Here is a 19,372-nt window from a genome sequence, read left to right as displayed (position 1 = left end):
CACGCCCACTACCCCCCCACCCTCACCCACTACCCTCTCACCTATCAACTCCCCCACCCTCACCCACTCCCCTTGCACACTAACCCCCACCCTCACCACTCCTCTTGCCCACTTCTCCCCCTACCCTCACCCACTACCTCCGCACCCTCACCCACTCCCCTCGCCCACTTCCCCATCTCCCTCACCCACTCCCCTCATCCACTACCTCCACCCTCACCCACTCCCCTCACCCACTAACCCCCCCCCACCCTCACCCATTCCCCTTGCCCAGTCCCCCCCACCCTTGCCCACTCCCCTCGCCCACTACACCCCACCCTTGCCCACTCCCTTTGCCCACTTTCCCATCTCCCTTGTCAACTTTCCCATCTCCCTCGCCCACTCCCCTCTCACCTCAGCTCCCACCCTACACTGGCTCCTTATCAAATGATGCCTCAATTATTAACATTCTTCGTATTTCCACTTCCTCATCCCTGTGTATGTCTATCACCTCCCCCAGCCCCACAGTCCTCTGGGATCTCCTCACTCCTATAATTCCACCCTCGCCAACTTCACTGTAACCTCTGGGAACCCATCCCCTTAAATTCCTCTTCCATTTTCTGGATGTAGGTTTACTCGCTGAGCTGCAAGGTTAGTTTTCAGATGTTTCGTCACCGCACCGGGTAACATTTTCAGTGAGCCTCCGGATGAAGCCACTGATAATGTTACCTAGTACGGTGACGAAATGTCTGAAAGTGAACCTTCCAGCTCAGCGAGCAAACCTACATCCAGAACCTCAGCCTGAGCTACAAATCTTCTCAAAACTCTTCCATTTTTGCCTCATTTTAAGTTAGTCTCCTTGATCAGACAGCCCCCACCTCCTTCTCTCTGTGCCAATTTCCCTGTTGATAATGATCCTGTGAAGTGCCTTGGGGGGGGGGGGTTGTATTAGTTATTGCATTAAAGTGGGCGGCACGGTGGCACAGTGGTTAGACCTGCTGCCTCACAGCGCCGGAGACCCGGGTTCAATTCCCGCCTCAGGCGACTGACTGTGTGGAGTTTGCACATTCTCCCCGTGGCTGCGTGGGTTTCCTCCGGGTGCTCCGGTTTCCTCCCACAGTCCAAAGATGTGCAGGTCAGGTGAATTGGCCATGCTAAATTGCCCGTAGTGTTAGGTATGGGGTCGATGTAGATGTAGGGGTCTGGGTGGGTACGCTACGGCGGGGCGGTGTGGACTTGTTGGGCCGAAGGGCCTGTTTCCACACTGTAAGTAATCTAATCTAAAGGTGTGCTATACAAAAGTAAGCTGCTGTTACTGAGTTTCAGCCACTGCCAGGGCCAGCATCTCAGTCAAATCGTTTGTGTAAGTGAACTAAATGTTTCTCCCAAACCTTAGGGCTTTTCATTTTGGACAGGAGTCAGGTTATGGAGGTGGGAGGGGGGAGGTTAGTGCTTTGACAATTGACTCCGTTAATACCAGAGGTAAGGGATCCCAGTTATAAAGAGAGCTTTGAGAATCATAGCACCTAACCTCACAAGAAGGCCATTCAGTCCATTTTGCTTTACTATCCTGTTGTTCTTGCCTGATGACCCTGCAGTTTCCACTCTGCCCAGTGTTTATCCCTTTGCAAAGATCCTGTTAAATTTGCTGCTATCACCCTGTCAAGCAGTGAATTCTAAATCCTGACGGCTCACAGCGCCAAACACCTTCTCTGAACTCTCCCCTCCCACTTTCCTGGTCGATCTGCCCATGAGTTTAAATTTGTGTTGGGATGTTTTTCCACCTGGGGGCTGAGACAGGCATCTTGATAAAATCCTGCTGGACTATAATTGGGTGAACAAAGGTGGTTCCCTTTCACTTCTCCATGCTGAACCAGTTTAAGAGGATGACAAGGATAAATCTCTGAGAAACTCTCTTGGGTTAGAATGTGGAGTTTTCCACCTTTGAAGCAAAGTTAATCAATTCTTTTAAAAGGGAGTCAGACAGCTGTTTGTAAAGGGGAAATATTGGAAGGTGTGGGGGGCAGGAAAGTAGGATTAGATCAGGAGGTTTACTACAACCAACTAGAATACAACATCAAAGGGGTGAATGGACTGTTTTCTTTTGTTGGAACATTCTGGGAAATCTCTTTTCCTGTTAATACGTGACTTCCCAAAAGAAATGTAACTGTTTTATCTGAAAAAGGAGGGAATGACGATTGAGCACTTTTTTTTATGATATAAAGACGAACGTATGGACTGATTTCTGACTTCATTCAGAAACTGATGGGCCTGTTGTGAAGCTGGTTGTGACTAAGGGTCAGCATGAACAGAGGTAACCAGCATCTGCTCCCCCTCTGCCACTCTATCCACAGTGAAAACGCCATCCTCTTCCACTGCGAGCGAGATGCCCCAGATCCATGCCAGCAGAAACTGCCCACTCACAGGTTGCTGCAAGTTGGCACTTCCCTTCCCTCGGCCGTCCAGGGATGGGAATATTCTAGAAGACACTTCCTGGCTGCTAATCTTGTTTGGGTCTTCCTTGGAATTGGGAGTGACCGGGCTAAGTTGAGAAGTTACTGACAGGTCAGAGAGTCGGTCGGAATGATTGCCAATCACCAGTGCTAGCCAATGAGGTGGTCCTCAGTCCTCACGCGCACACATATATACACGCACACGCTCTTTTCTGCAAATAATCCCAAAGTACAGCATAGTGTACACTAATGACATGAACAGAAGATGAAGGCCTGGAGCAGTCCTCCATTCAGGCCTTCACAAGAGTAAGTTCAAACACAACAGCATCCCACAGCCCCAGGTCTAATTCTGAAGTAAGCTGGGTTTTCTTGAGTGGGGGGGGGGGGGGGGGGGTGTGAAATTTGCCTTTTGTTTCTTGCCAGGGGATGCTGTCCTGATGAAGAGGGTTGTGTTTTCCAGGGAGCTAGGGAAACCAGGTTGAACACTCTGTGTATAGACAGGAGGCTGAGGGCACACTGGCCAGCAAAAAAAACGTGTTTCCTCAGGATTGCTGGCTCCGACTTCCACACTCCAGTCTGCTGTACAGAGATTGGACCAATTCAATTCAATCTGACATTGGTCCTTTGATGAGGAGGAGAGAACTGGATGAAGGTACAATATACATATATCACAACATGCACTTCCTTTTTACAAGAAACAACTTTTTTTTTATCGAAGGGTTAGACGATCCTGTTCCTTCACTGGGTCCAACTCTTGGATAACACCAATAGAACATGCGAAAACCTGACCAAGACGGTGGTGTTACCAGGGTTTGTTCAATAAACGGGTCATTGACGATAACGTGCGGCCTTCTTGAGGCTGAGATAAAATCAACTGGAGCAAGATAGTTCTCTCAGCAGCTGGAGTTGCTCTTTGTTCGATTCACACTTATCTCTAAACAATGTTTGATGTTGAGGATATTTGCTTTGCAAAGTAAAATAAAAGCCCCTCATTAAAACATCGTGTGTAAAACACTTCATTTCATGTTTGCAATCACAGTACAAGGATAGAAATTGCCCCAAGTAGCAGCATTCTGACCTCTCCAAATCAAGGATCACAATCTTACAAGGTTTCAGTGCCGGGTTTCGGGAACCGGGTCACCTTTCTGAGCTGGACGAGCAAAACTTCAGGGTCATTGGCACCAACGCACCAATGACGACGTCGGCTTTTAGGTCAACGTGATGTAGGCTGAGGCTTTCTCTTTCAACTGTTGTAAACACAAATGACAGCTCCAACTGCCTGTGGGGAGGGGTGGGGAGAAAAAAACAAGGGACAAAATGAATCCAACTTGTCCTGATTCAACATTTTTTACCACAGGCTAGTGAGGTTCAGTCATTCAGACTGACGAGCTGACTGAGAGTTGGCTATCCCATTCTTGGCAGTGCCACCATTGGCTGGAGGGTGCAATTACAGCGTGACACATTGACATAGGAAACAGCCGTCAGCCATGTTTGTTGACAATTGACAACTGTCGGCAATTAGCCCTGCGTGTTCATTGCGGAATGTCCAGTTCCGATGTCATGTGTAGACGCAGCACACGTGACAGTGTTGACAAATGTGTCCCTAATGAATAATGTGACGAGAACTTCGAATGGAGACATGGCCAATCAGCCCATCGAGTCCACACCAACCCTCCAACCAGCATTCAATCCATACCCAATTCCCACCCCCCCCACCTCTAATCCTGCATTTCCCATGGCTAATCCACCTAGCCTGCACATCTTTGGACTGTGGGAGGAAATGCGTTGGTGGGAGAGGGGTAGAAAAGGGGTCCTTACCTTCAGGAGGTTCAGACATCGGTGGGTTCAGGCAGTACATGTGATATCCTCGATCACAATCATCACAGAACAGTAACTGATCCTGGAGTCGGGAGGAAGGGAATAATCAGGTTTTTTGTTAGATGCTACTGCAATACCCAGACAGGTTCATTTTACTGATATATCAAGTACCTCAATCGAGATTGTGCTTCTTTAAACAAGCAAACTGGAATACTGGTGAACTCTGTAAAACCCAAACTGCTCTCATGTTTGGTGCAGTTTTAAACCTCCCTCTAATTCAAAGCCTTTGCTTCCTACTGGAATAGGAGTAGGCCATTCGGCCCCTCATGACGTGATTCCATAATCGCAATCCCTATACTCGACAAAAAGCCATCTGACCACCAGTGTCTACTGGGCAGAGGGAATATTCCAGAATCTATTCGTGCCATCACTAATAGACTAACTTTAATGTTAAAACCCTTTGTTCTGGACTCTCCCTCCCTATTCCCTGCACTGCTCCCAACCAACAGAGAAAATCAGTTGAGGCCAAATGTTCTCAAGCAGGAGTTAGATATAGTTCTTAGGGGTAAAGAGATCAGAGGATATGGGGGTTGAAAGGGGAACACGGGGACTGAGTTGAATGATCAGCCATGATCATACTGAATGGTGCAGCAAGCTCAAAGGGCCGAATGGCCTACTCCTGCTCCTAGTTTCTATGTGTTAAAATAGTTTATCAACTTCCTTTATCATCATAACCACAATAACTATAACATCATTTAATCTTTACTCAAGGAAATACAAAACTAATTCATGTAATTTGTTGCTTTCTCTTGCAAATACATCCCACCCCAGGCCTGATTTTAATAACTGTACAAGATTGGGGGGGGGAATACAGAGCTGGGCTATACCTTCAGCAACCTGGGCTTCAAATTCTGGAACTCCCTCCCTAAATTCTCCCCCTTTGTCTGCTACTCACCTTTCTGCTTTAAGCATTTGCTGAGAATCAATCTTCTGTTGGGCACATGTCCCAAAACCTTAACTACCGTCTCACTGTCAAATCCGATCTGATTGCACTCGTGTGCTCTGCCTTGGGATGACATACAGCATGAAAGATGCAATTGAGGACTCATGACCGAGCAGCGTTATCGCTCGACCGTGAATACAGAGACACCTGTAATGTTCTGGGGTTCCGGTCCGAATCCTGCCACGGCAGATGGTCAAATTTAAATTCAATAAAAGTCTGGAATTGAGAGTCTAACGATGAGCATGAAACTGTTGGCGGGGAGGGACCTAGTTGGGTCACTAATGCCTCTTTAGGGAAGGAAACGGTGGCACAGTGGTTAGCACTGCTGCCTCACAGCACCAGAGACCCGGGTTCAATTCCCGACTCAGGCAACTGACTGTGTGGAGTTTGCACGTTCTCCCCGTGTCTGCGTGGGTTTCCTCCGGGTGCTCCGGTTTCCTCCCACAATCCAAAAAATGTGCAGGTCAGGTGAATTGGCCATGCTAAATTGCCCGTAGTGTTAGGTAAAGGGGTAAATGTAGGGGAATGGTGGGTTGCGCTTCGGCGGGTCGGTGTGGACTTGTTGGGCCGAAGGGCCTGTTTCCACACTGTAAGTAATCTAATCTAATCTAACCTAATCTACCATTGTTACCTGGTCTGACCCTACATGTAACTCCAGACACACAGTGATGCTCTCTGGGCAATTAGGGATGAGTGATAAATGCTGGCCTAGCCAGAGACACTCACATCTAATGAATAAAACAACATGCGTCCTGTTGGGACTAAAACTGGAAGATTTAAATCTCTGGAACCCTGCCCTAGATGTCTGCTATGTTTTCTCTGTCCTTCTGAACACCCACTGGGTCACAGAACCATACAGCACAGAAACCGAACCTTGGGTCCAACCCATCCACGTCGACCAGATCTAGAATAGAATAGAATATCCTTTATTGTCCCAATCTGACCTAGTCCCATTTGCCAGCACCTGACCCATATCTCTCTGAACCCTTCCTATTCATATCCCCATCCAGATGCCTTTTGAATGTTGCAACTATAGCCACCATCACCACTTCCCCTGACGGTTCGAGTGAGCGGTCCACAACTTCACTTGACGTGAAATTCATCAATGAACAGAATCCAGGTTTTTGTTTTATTTCACACTCTCACCATCAGCTCTCCCCCCCCCCCCACTTTCCTTCCGCTGTCAATCCACAATTCCTGAACGATCCCCTCCCCAGTGCCTGACTCAGCCACAGGGTCACGTCGCCTGTTGCCACAGGGTGCTCAATCAGTCGAGTCAGGCATTGCAACTGTCGCCCCTCTTTCAGGCAAGAGGGTAGCTCAAAGCCCCCGGTCTGCCCGCTCGAGGTCAAAGTGCAATATCTCTGGGCCACTATTCGATGTTCAGTAGCAGAGCCCTGCCCAACACGTACCCTTCAACTAACACCTAAAACATCGTCAAATCACTTCAAAACTCAACACTGTAAGGCCGAAAATCTGGAACAAAAACAGGAAGTGCTGGAGAAACTCAGCAGGTCTGGTGGTGCCTAAGGAGAGAGAAACAGAGTTAACACTTCGACACTAGTAGAGCTGTATTTCAGAATCTCTCCAGAGCACTTTCTGTTTTTACTTTTACTGAATCATTTGTTTTGCTGCTATTTGTGGGAACTTGCTGTTTGCAAATTGATTGTTGCGTTCACTACATTATAACGGGGATGACACTATTAAAAGAAAGTAATTTGAAGGGTACAGCACTTTGATAGGTACTGAAGTTGTGAAAGGTGTTATGTAAATGCAGATATCCTTTCCCTTCAGCTACTCCCCATCTCTCTCTCTCTCTCTCTCCTTCTCCTATCTCACCATTATTTTTTCTTTTCCCATCTGTTTCCACTCACTCCCACTTCAGTCAGTCTATTCCATATCACCGCAAGTAACTGAGTTAAAATATTCTCCTCCCCGTCCCCTCCCTTCTCTGGATCCCCTTTCATCTGTGTCCTTCTGGTTACCTGACTCACCAACCAATGGAAACACTGTATCCAGACTGACTCCATCGAAATGCCCAGTTCTATCTCCTTGTTAACCTTCCCTACTCTGAGGAGAACGACTTCCAGTCTGTCCAAATCACTGAGGTCTCTCGTCCCATTTCCCTCTCTACCTTAGCATCTCTCCGGAACTGTCCCAGATCGGAAGATATTCCTTCCTCTGAGGCCTGTGACAGAGTGTTGAATAAATTGCCCTCGCTTTCGGTTAAGGAGATTCGTGGACAGCCCAGCATAGGCCTGGATGGGCCGAATGGCTCCCTTTCTGTGCCATTATGCCATCTCCAGTTGGTCTTGCATCTGGCTGATGCCACCGCTCCCCCCCCCCACCTCGACCCACTGTCCCCACGTCGCGTTGCCATGGTAACTTACATCGTTCTCTGAGGTACCACAGAGGCTGCAGGATTTACACTCAATGCATTGCCAGCGATAGGTCCTTACTGCAGCGGTCATATTCACGGTGAACTGCAGACACGATGGGTGGCCTGAGGGGGGTGAGAGAGAGAGAGAGACACACACACACAATCAGACCCAGTTAAACCCTCTGGATAAGTCCCAGCCTCTGCTCACACAGGAATTGCTCTCCACAGATGCTGCCAGACATGCTGAGATTTTCCAGCAATTTCCGATTTCCAGCATCCGCAGTTCTTTCAGATTTTTATTCTGCTTCCTCAAGCTCTCTAACAACCGTCTGCCCTCAAACCCAAGGGGCTGGGGTGGGGTTCGGTTGGGCAGGGGTAACATTTCCCCTTTCAGTTACCTGAAATTGGCGGGGAGGGGGACTGCTCCTACCCACAGCAGCGGGAGAGGCCACTCAGCCTCCCAATCCTGACCCACCACTTTAGCCCAGGGGTTGCTACACTATTCTGGGCCTATATACCTGACTCTCCCAAGGACAATCCCAGACCTGGGGGCTGTCTTGAGGGAGGGAGGTCCAGGTTCCCACTGCCCTCCCTATGGGGGGGTTACAGCCTGACATCACTGATTGGTTGGGGGGAAGGGGGAACGGTGATTGGGGAGGTTGAAGATTTCTGACAGATACCACCCCCCTTTGGTCTTTTGCCCACCCCAGTTCTGAGTGTAACCCTTTCCCTGAAGGATTGGTGAGATTTCCTCAGACCCCTCAAGATGATGCCAAGGACCCTGGCATTGGTACAACCCAACTGAGAGAAAGAAGACCTGCATTTCTTTAGCACCACTCGGCCGAAGGAGCACTGCCTGAAGTGTAGTCAAACATAGCAGCCAATGTGGAGATACTGGATGGGGAGTCAATGTGATTTCAGTCATCGAAAAGAACATTCATTGAGGACCAGTTATTCCAATGTTCTGAACGAGGAAGAAATCAGGGCATCAATGTTTCTTGCTGGATCAGTGGAGGACCTAGCAGCAGGCAGTCATGTACAGCAAGATCCCAGGTCTAGGGTTGATGCACTGAACTCAGTCAGAGCAATAGTGGGAGATGCCTTAATCGGTCTTAAACACTGGGCTGTTGTCCTCAGCACACTAGGGTGGGGTCTGAGTGCCCAAGGGTCTACACCAGGGTGGGGTCTGAGTGCCCAAGGGTCTATACCAGGGTGGGGTCTGAGTGCCCAAGGGTTTACACCAGGGTGGGGTCTGAGTGCCCAAGAGTCTACACCAGTATGGGGTCTGAGTGCCCAAGGGTCTATACCAGGGTGGGGTCTGAGTGCCTAACAGTCTACACCAGGGTGGGGTCTGAATGCCTAAGAGTCTACACCAGGGTGGGGTCTGAGTGCCCAAGGGTCTACACCAGGGTGGGGTCTGAATGCCTAACAGTCTACACCAGGGTGGGGTCTGAATGCCTAAGAGTCTACACCAGGGTGGGGTCTGAGTGCCCAAGGGTCTACACCAGGGTGGGATCTGAGTGCCCAAGAGTCTACACCAAGGTGGGGTCTGAGTGCCCAAGGGTCTATACCAGGGTGGGGTCTGAGTGCCCAAGAGTCTACACCAGGGTGGGGTCTGAGTGCCCAAGGGTCTATACCAGGGTGGGGTCTGAGTGCCCAAGGGTCTATACCAGGGTGGGGTCTGAGTGCCAATGGTAACCCAGGGTGGGCTCTCAGCACTACAGAGTGGCACCCCAGGGATTTGCCTCAGTCCACAAGGGCAGCCTAGGGTGGGGTCTCAGCACCTGGATAGTGTCCTTTTGCCAATATAAGATGCTTATTTTAAAGGTTGTTTGTGTGGGTTTGACAGAGTGGGCAGTATCAAGCTGGACGGAAATGCCTTTCCAAGTCAGATGTCAAAGCCTCACTCGCTGACTTGCCTGATCCTGAGGGAAGCTGTTCCCAAGCTGGGTAATGCAATGAGGGGAGGGGGAGAGGCCAGCAAGAGGGAGTGAGTGAGCTGCAATTCAATTTGGGAAAACCAATGTGAAACATTCAGGGATATCTGACTGTATCTGTTGGACTGAATGGCCTCCTCCTGCTCCTAAAACCTGTTTGGTCCAAAGCAGGAGCTCAAAGCAGAAGTTGGCTGAATGAAAATTTGAGCAAAGGTTTTTTTTCTATTTAGCTCGATGGAGATAACCCACATCCTGGGCAGCTGGGAGCAGTTACTGTCAATGTTTTAAATCAAGAACCCCCTCCTCCACTCTCCACCCCAACCTTTGCCCAGTTCCTCCGTCTGAACCTGTCCGTGTCTCAAACAGCATCAATCTTTCAGAAAATCAAAGGAACTGCTTAGTAATTTCATGCAGCTTCAGTCCTGAGCGTTTACAGTCTCTGGTCACACTCAACTGGAATAAATTCAGCTTTTAAATATAAAATTCACCATGCAATACCAGGAACAACGAAATGACTGCACCTGGGATTAGATCACATGTTCCCTCAACTCGCTCCCCATCCCTATAAATTTCTTCCCTCTCCCTGCTCAATTATAGGGCTCCCTAGACTCCTTCAGCCCTCAGGTGCCTCCATAACCTGCCACTTTGCCCTGCATAAGTGTAACAGTCAGCTATTCACCTGCAGCAGCATCATCGCCCAAACCTATCCTAATCTCTGTACAGACAGATACTCAGATGCACACACATGTACAGAGACACACAGACACACGCACTGGCATATGCTCTGACACACAAACACACTCAGACACACACACACACACACAGGCACATTGACACACACACGCACAGAGACACATGCTCAGACACCCTTTTAGCAAGTCGCTGGACAATGACTTTGTGTGTGCGAAGCTTGTTGTGGGGAGGGTACAGAGAACTGGTTTTGGCTGAGTTTCCAAGGCATTGAGGTTAATTACGCCTCCCCCTCCCCCCTCCCCACCCCTCCTTAAAACCATCCCAGGGAATTTCAAAGGAAACCTGGAGTCTCAGCTCCTTTCCCCGGCTGCCCCAGGTTCACCATCAGCGGAAGAGGCCAGTCCATTTGGGAGAAGGATTAAGAACCACAGGACTCCAGTTCAGGCTGAGAGGAGACAGAGGGAGAAACGTCCTTATCTGGCAAGCAGCTGAGGCCTGGAAGATGCTGAGATTGTGATGGAGGCAGGTTCAGTTGAAGCTGTCAAAAGGGAATTGGATAAATATCCAAAGCAGAAAAAATACTTGCAGGAGAATGGGAGGGGCTGAGTTGTCTTTCAGAGAGCCAGTATGAATATAATGGGCTGAACAACCTCCTCTGGGCTGTTAACTGTTCAATGATTCAATGAACCAAGGGCTCAGGGCTTTGTTTACAAAGAAGATCTGCATTTAAACCATTGTTTATAATTTGATATAGTGATGTTTCCATGGGTTTTTCAATAGTTTCATCATTTGCTGCTGGTTTAAAATTTATTTGCTCACCTGGAGAGTGTGTTTTGGGATTTGATCAGAGAATCTGAAACTCAGGGGCTCAAAACTCACCCCAACCAAGAACTCAACTCAATAAAACTCTGTTGTGATCAGTCTGAGCTGGAAGTATTGGGGACAGAAAGAGAGATAAGAGAGTAAGAGATAGAAGGAAAGAGAAAGAGAGAGAAAGAAACAGAGAAAGAAAATGAAAAAAAGAAAGAGAGCGAAAGAGAAAGAGAGAGAGGAGAAGAGACAAAAATAAAGAGAGAGAAAATGACATAAAAGCTGCCAAATTGTTTGCAAATCCCGAAGTGCTTACAGACTTGTCTTTTAGAAAGAGAGTCTTACTTTTCAAACCTGATCATAAAGAGAGCTGCATTACTAGACTTTTGTGATCAAACATTACAACACAGGTCTGGGGCAGGAGGGTCCTGAACTTGGGCCTCCTGAGCCAGAGGCAGCAATACTACCACAACAATGAGCCCCGACGGCATTGTTTGTAGTGCAGCTTTCTGAACCACTGGACAATTCAGAGTGAAGTCAGCCAACAAAATACTTTCTGAAGTGTAGTCGTTGCAAATATGATCGCCCATATAGACATAGCAAGATCCCACAATCTGCGACATGGATAACCTGTTGTCAAAACGTTATTTGAGGCAGAAATGTTGAATCATTCACTTGGGAGAGAGTTCCCCCAGTCAAATCAATTTCTGGGGAACCTTTCTGTCCGACGCAGTGAGCCTCAGTGTAACTGAGTCAATAAGGGGCAGCCTGTCTGACAGTGCAGCACTCCCTCAGCCCTGCATTGGTATCTCTGTACTCAAACTTGAGAGGTGAACCCAGAGTGCCAACAACACACAGGCAATGGTACCACCATCTGAGCTGGCACTATCTAGAATACAAAACCAAAGAGTTCCTAAATGTGACCCTGTTTTAAGGCTTCCAAGTTCTCATGAGGCCTCAGTGAATAGTAGGGGCTGTGGAGTAATGGGATGGGGTGGAGAAGAGAGAAGGGTGGTGGGGGTACAGTCTCAGCTTCCCACCTCAACTGGGACCCTGACCACCACCACCACCAGACCAACCCCCTCCCCGGTCGAGATCTAGGGAACTCGAGATCTAGTTTCATCTTGATGGGTTCCCCACTGGAGATGAGGAGATTTTTTTCTCTTACAGGATCTATAAGGAGAGGCTGAATAGGCTGTGGATATTCTCCCTGGAGTGTCGGAGGCTGAGGGATAACATTATAGAAGTTTATAAAATCATGAGGGACACGGATAGGGTGAATAGCCAAGGTCTTTTCCCCAGAGTAGGAATGACCAAAAGTAGATTACAGTGTGAAAACAGGCCCTTCGGCCCAACAAGTCCACACTGACCTGCCGAAGTGCAACCCACCCATACCCCTACATTTACCCCTTACCTAACACTATGGGCAATTTAGCATGGCCAATTCACCTGACCTGCACATCTTTGGACTGTGGGAGGAAACCGGAGCACCCGGAGGAAACCAACGCAGACACGGGGAGAATGTGCAAACTCCACACAGTCAGTCACCTGAGGCAGGAATTGAACCCGGGTCTCAGGCGCTGTGAGGCAGCAGTGCTAACCACTGTGCCACCGTGCCGCCCACTAGCGGGCATAGGTTTAAGGTGAGAGGGGAAAGATTTAAAAAGGACCTAAGGGGCAATCTTTTTCACTCAGAGGGTGGTGCGTGTGTGGAATGAGCTGCCAGAGAGGGTGGTGGAGGCTGGTACAATTACAACATATAAAAGGCATCTGGATGGGTATATGAATAGGAAGGGTTTGGAGGGATATGGGCCAAATGTTGGCAAATGGAACTAGTGTAATTTAGGATATCTGGCTGGCATGGAAGAGTTGGACTGGAGGGTCTGTTTCTGTGCTGTACATGTCTATGATTCTACAAGTCTTTGAAAACACTCTTGCCAGAGGCTCGGGACCAGTCAATATTTTTAAGGCCAAGGTGGGTAAATTCTTCATTAACAAGGGAGTCAATGGTTACCAAGGAGTAGGCAGCAAAGCAGAGTCAAGGCTATAAGCAGATCAGCCATGATCTTATCAAGTGGTGGAATGGGTTCAACGGGCTGAATGGCCTGCATTTGCTCCTAATTTGAATGAATCTTACTGGTATGTGGGGAGGGGGAAAGCAGTAAACCTGATTGTTTCAAGGTGGTTTACATAGAAAAGAGCAAAGGGAACAAATCTGAAAAGGCCAAATCTTTCTGGGTGATGGGGGATGAAAATGGGAGTGGGACCAAATGGGGAGCAAAGAACCTGCCTAGGCCCACAGCAGTGGTGTAGGGGTATTCTCAATGGGCTAACAACCCTAATCCTCTGGGGATAAAGGTTCAAATCCCACCACAGTAGATCATTCCTTCTTTTTAAAACTAGCCAAATGATGATCATTGGTGTGAATCCGTCATCGTTATCTGGTGTGGCCGATACGTGACTCCAGACCCACTACGATGTGGTTGATTCGTTACTGCCCTCTGAAATGGCCCCAGCAAGAGACTCAGTTAAGGGACAGTTAGCAATGCAATAGCCCAGCCACACCTCCATCCTGGATGGAATAAAAAAAAATCCTCTCGACGCAATGCTATCCAGCAGCTTATATGGAGGCTCCCGGTGTACCACCCACTCAGCCTGAAACACCGCAAATACCTTCAAAACATCAGTCTGCTCTGATTTCAGCTGAAGCTGTGGCAGAGGAGGGAAGCTCTCCCTCTGACTGCATACCCTTTGCCAATGCTGGTCCTTTGTTGGCTTTTTACTAATCATTATCCTTTTTTAAAAAAAAATCTAATCTTGCAATAATCAACTCCAGAAAACAGGGAGAGTCAGGAATCATTTAATTCTGAGGACCCATATTCCATACACTAACCAGACGTTTGAGCGGCTTTTGTGAGTTATATGCCCATAAAACAAAACCCCTTTAAGGATTTCAGCATGTTGTATAAGGTGTGCAAGAAGGATATGTTTTGAATCACATTCCTTCCAAATAAATTCTTAAAGGGAAAGGAGGCTGCACCTAACTGCGTGAATTGTACAGAGAGTGGTCGATACCCTGTGCTTTATCTCATGTACAGACAGGATGAAGTATTGAGTTTCTGAGAGAGAATTTAACCCGTATTTTAAAATCCTCACCCGCTATTGCCTTGCCTTCCTCCCTGCCTCTGAAAACCCCTCCAGCCTCACAAGTTACCCCCTCCAGGACCCTCCTCATGTTTCAGAGTGTCTCTAATTCCAATCCACTGTTGGCTGACAGGTCCCTGACCTCTAGAATGCTCTCCCCAAACCTCTCTGCAACCCCTGCCCTATAGGTTGCTCCTCGGGACTTACTCCTTTGTCCAAGCTATGGGTCACTTGTCCCATACCACCTGAAGTTGTTTGATTTAATATTTGTCTCATGTGCCTGGGAACGCTGGGCAATATTAAAGGCAATACATGACTATAAGGGGTAGCAGAGTGGCTCAGTGGTTAGCACTGCTGCCTCACATGCCAAAGGCCCAGGTTCAGTTCCAGCCTCAGGCATCTGTCTGTGTGGAGTTTGTATGTTCTCCCCGTGTCTGTGCACGTTTCCTCTGGGTGCTCCGGCTTGGTTGGATTGACCATGTTATTTTGCTAAGGGACCCGCAGGCTGAGTGGATGATCCACAGGAACTGGGGAGTTCTGCAGATAGAGAGGATGGATCTTCAGAGGGTCTTTGTGGATTCCATGGGTTGAATGGGCTGTTTCAACACTGGAGGGATTCTCTAAGTTGTTGTTTTAAGCATAATGCAGAGGATCTGAAGTTCTGAAGGCCCCTCTAGTGGTAGACAAGAGCAACTGCAGAGCAGGCAGGACCACTTGTGACACAATGGGCAGCCCACTTAGAGAGTGCAGCATTAGCACGAGCAGATTTAATCTATTGTACACCGACTAGGGCATTAGGGCTGAGTGGCTCCTGCAGTGGGCCAGCACTGACAGGATGGACCAAAAGGTCACCACTGTGAACATTCTACAATTCAACTCCACTTGAAGACATAATGAACAAAGGTGATAACCCAGACCCTACCCCACACCCAGTCGTGTCATCGCTGGAATTAACCTTCATCTTGCCTGCCTCTCTGTGGCCATACTGGTTTCATTTACCTGCACAAGCCTCCAACCCTGTCTGTACATCCACCTATTGCTGTTCACTTCATGTTTGCTTTGACATTTATTCATAGGATATGGGCACTGCTACCAGGGACAGTATTTGTTGCCCCCCTTGAGAAGGTGGGGGTGAGCTGCCTTCTTGAACCGCTGCAGTCCATGTACTGTGGGTTAACCCACAATGCCCTGAGGGAGGGAATTCCAGGATTCTGACCCAGTGACACTGAAGAAATGGCGATATATTTCCAAATCAGGATGGTGAGGGACTTGGAGGGGAACTTGCAGGGGATGGTGTTCCCACTTGTCCTTCTATACGGAAGTGGAGGTAGGTTTGGAATGTGCTGTCTGAGGATCTTTGGTGAATTTCTGAAATGAATCTTGTGGATGGTACACACTGCTGCTACCGAGCATCGGTGGGGGAGATATTGACACTTGTGGATATGGTGCCAATCAAGCGGGGGCTGCTTTGTCTGGATGGTTTTGAGTGTTGTTGGAGCTGCACTCAGGCAAGTGTGAAGTATTCCCTCACACTCCTGACTTGTGCCTTGGAGATGGTGGATAGGCTTTGGGATTCAGGAGGTGAGTTACTCGCTGCAGTATTCCCAGCCTCTGACCTGCTCTTGCAACCACTGTATTTATGTGGAGACTCCAGTTCAGTCTCTAGTCACTGGTAACCCCTAGGACACTGATGGTTACCATGTGTCTATCCAGCTTCCCCTGGAATATATAACACCATTCCCCCGAATCTCTATCTCTCCGGTGGGAGTGAGTTCCACATTCTCACCACTCTCTGGGTACAGGAACTTCTTCTCTACTGGGATTATTGGTGACTGCCTCAGATTGGAGAATCCCAGATTCTGTCTCTCCCATGAGTGGCAAACACCTTCCTTAGATCCACCCTGAGTAAAGGTGCATTGCCCTTTGGGCAGGGCTGAGAACTGTCCAAAGGTGGCACAGTGGCTCAGTGGTTAGCACTGCTGCCTCACAGCGCCAGGGTCCCAGGTTCGATTCCAGCCTCGGGCGACTGTCTGTGTGGAGTTTGCACATTCTGACCGTGTCTGCGTCTGTGTGGGTTTCCTCCCACATTCCAAAGGTGTGCAGGCCAGGTGAATTGGCCATGCTAAATTGTCCATAGTTGTTAGGTGCATTAGTCAGATGGGCGAGGGTGGGTTACTCTTTGGAGGGTCGGTGTGGACTTGTTGGGCCGAAGGGTCTGTTATACTCACCGATAGGTGAGTATAAAAATGAAAATCACTCTGCATTGCGAGGGCTCCAGGTAGCGATCAGCTTCAGTGGGTTGCTGGGACAGCATTAGTCCAGCCCGGTGTGTTTGCTGGTTTCTGTCAAAATGGATCGACCCCCTGAGTGGGTTTATTGCAATGGTGATTCCCAGTTGCTGCCGTGGTACTAATGACTTCCATCTACAATGGTTCCAAATCTGACCAGAAGGGAGAATGAACTAGGAGTGTTCAAGGTGCAGCACAGAGGGAGGATTAACTACATGTGACTATCACTTGTGTGCCTCTACTGCACAAAAACTGACCACGCACTCAGCTTGGACAGGTTTCATCTCCTTCCTTCACAAAGCTGACTCCTGCTAAAAGTCTCGCTCTGGGGAAAAGAGGGAAAGTCAATTGCAACCTCATCGCTAAAGTCATCCATGGATCCCGAGGAAACTGCCTCCCTTTCCAACTGACAGAGGGAGTTTGGAGTAGAAATAGACCACTCGGCCCATCGAACCTGCACCTCCATTCCGTCGGGCAGCTCTGAACGTCCAAACTGGCCCAGCCGCATGGTGAGGTGGAGAGTGCGGCTGTCTTCGACTGCACGTGTTTACTAATTGGCTCGCTCATCAGCTCCTCCAGACAGACCCCCTTCCACTCAGCCTTCACCATAACTACCCCTCTCCTGCCCCAAGCAAAGAGCAGAGGCAGAGAATCCAAATGTCTCCCCTTGAGTTTCATCAACACAAATCAGGTAGGAGCAGGAGGAGGCCATTCAGCCCCTCAAGCCTGCTCTGCATTTGACTAGATCAGGACTCATCATATACCTCAACTCCATTTCCCTGTACTAGCCCCCAATGTCTTAAATGTCTACAAACCTAGCTATCGCTGTCTTGGACTCACTCAGTGATGGAGCCCCCATAACCCGCTGGGAGAGAATTCCAAAAGTTTCATGCCCTTTCTCTGTGAAGTTCATAGTTCCTTGAAGTCGCACATAGACAGGACAGTGAATAAGGGGTTTGGTATGCCTGCCTTTATTGGTCAGTGCATTGAGTAGAGTTGGGAGGTCATCTTGCAGTGCTACAATTCATTGGTTTGGAATTCTGCATTCAATTCTGGTCTCCCTGCTTTAGAAAAGATGTTGTGAAATATTAAAGGGTTCAGAAAAGATTTACGAGGATGTTGCCAGGGTTGGAAGGTTTGAGCTACAGGGAGAGGCTGAATAGGCTGGGGCTGTTTTCCCTGGAGCGTCGGAGGTTGTGAGGTGACCTTATAGAGGTTTATAAAATCACAAGGGGGCATAGATTGAGGGGGAATAGGCAAGGTCTTTTCCCTAGGGTGGGGCAGTCCTAAACTAGAGCACATAGGTTTAAGGTGAGAGGGGAAAGATATAAAAGGGACCTGAGGGGCAACGTTTTCACACAGAGGGTGGTACGTGTATGGAATGAGCTGCCAGAGGAAGTGGTGGAGGCTGGTACAATTACAACATTTAAAAGGCATCTGCATTGGTACATGAATAGGAAGGGTTTGGGGGGGATATGGGTCAAATGCTGGCAATTGGGACTAAATAAGTTTAGAATATTTAGTTGGTATGGATGAGTTGGACCGAAGGGTCTGTTTCTGTGATTCTAAGACGTTCCTCCTGATCTCAAATGGCCTACCATTTTTTAATGGACATATGAAATAGAAACAGAGTAGGCCATTCTGCCCTTCAAGCCTGCCTCACCATTCAATAAGATTAAGGTTGATCTGTTTGTGTTTTGAATTCCACGTTCCCATCAACCCCCCAATGCCCTTCGATTCCCCTGTCCAACAAGAATCCACTTCCGCCTTAAAAATATTCAATAAATCTACTGCCAACACTTTATGGGGTAGACAGTCTAAATGCTGCACAACCTTCAGAGAGAACAAAAAAGTCATCTCCTCTCCCCCCTGAAAGGGTGACCTCTAATTTATAAACAGTGCTCCGGGTTCTCCCACATAAGGGATTAGTGGTGCTGGAAAAGCACAGCAGTTCAGGCAGCATCCAACGAGCAGCGAAATCGACATTTCGGGCAAAAGCCCTTCATCAGGATGAAGGGCTTTTGCCCAAAACGTCGATTTCGCTGCTTGTTGGATGCTGCCTGAACTGCTCTTCCAGCACCACTAATCCAGTATTTGGTTTTCAGCATCTGCAGTCATTGTTTTTACCTTGACCCACATAAGGAACCATCCTTCCCATATCCACCTTGCCCAGACCGTTCAGGATTTTGTACACTTGAACCAAACCACCCCTCACTCTTCTAAACTCTATTGGAAACCAGCCCAGTCTGTCCAACCTTTCCTCAACCAAACAGCCCACTCCTTCCACGTATCAATCTGGTAAACCTCCTCTGAACCACTGCCACTGCACTTACATCCTTCATTAGATGAGAAGACCAGAACTGCATCCTGTCCAGAGTTTTCTATGCCCTTGGTTCCAGACTCAATGGCATTACCCATCACTGAATCCCTCACTATCAACATCCTGGGGTTTACCATTGACCAGAAACTGAACTGGACTCATCACATAAACACAGTGGCTACAAAAACAGCTCAGAGACCAGAAATATTGCAATGAATAACTTACCCCCTGACTCCCCAAAGCCTGTTCACAAACATAGAATCCCTAGAGTGTGGAATTATGCCATTTGACCCATCAGGTCCACACCAACCCTCCGAAAAGCATCCCATTCAGACAAAACCCCCTCCCCTCTTCCTGTAAATCCTGCATTTCCCATGGCTCATCCGCCCAACCTGCACATGGTTGGCACAAATCGAGAGTGTGGTGGAATACTCCCCAGGTGTATGGATGGGTGCGGCTCTAATAACATTCAAGAAGCTTGAAACCATCCAGGGAAAAGCAGCCTCCTTGATTGGCACCACATCCACAAATATTCAATCTCTGAACCCCA

At 48.4% G+C, this 19,372-nt stretch overlaps 1 protein-coding gene across 3 annotated transcripts in view; it reads right to left on the bottom strand.

The window, feature by feature from the left end:
* Positions 1-352: 352 nt before the first annotated feature.
* The window catches only part of dpf1 (double PHD fingers 1), a 79,483-nt gene continuing 60,463 nt past the window's right edge, over positions 353-19,372 (bottom strand). For all 3 annotated transcript variants that reach the window (XM_072549481.1, XM_072549483.1, XM_072549482.1), the window contains 3 exons: positions 7,641-7,753; positions 4,248-4,329; positions 353-3,708 (listed from right to left, as the gene is read on the bottom strand). In XM_072549481.1, the coding sequence (XP_072405582.1) occupies positions 3,638-3,708; positions 4,248-4,329; positions 7,641-7,753 (266 nt within the window). In that variant the 3' untranslated portion in view covers positions 353-3,637. The remainder of the gene's footprint in view (positions 3,709-4,247; positions 4,330-7,640; positions 7,754-19,372) is intronic.

Source organism: Chiloscyllium punctatum, chromosome 29 (genome assembly GCF_047496795.1).
Source record: "Chiloscyllium punctatum isolate Juve2018m chromosome 29, sChiPun1.3, whole genome shotgun sequence".
NCBI classification, from domain to species: Eukaryota; Metazoa; Chordata; class Chondrichthyes; order Orectolobiformes; family Hemiscylliidae; genus Chiloscyllium; species Chiloscyllium punctatum.
This window is presented reverse-complemented; position numbering and strand designations above follow the sequence as displayed.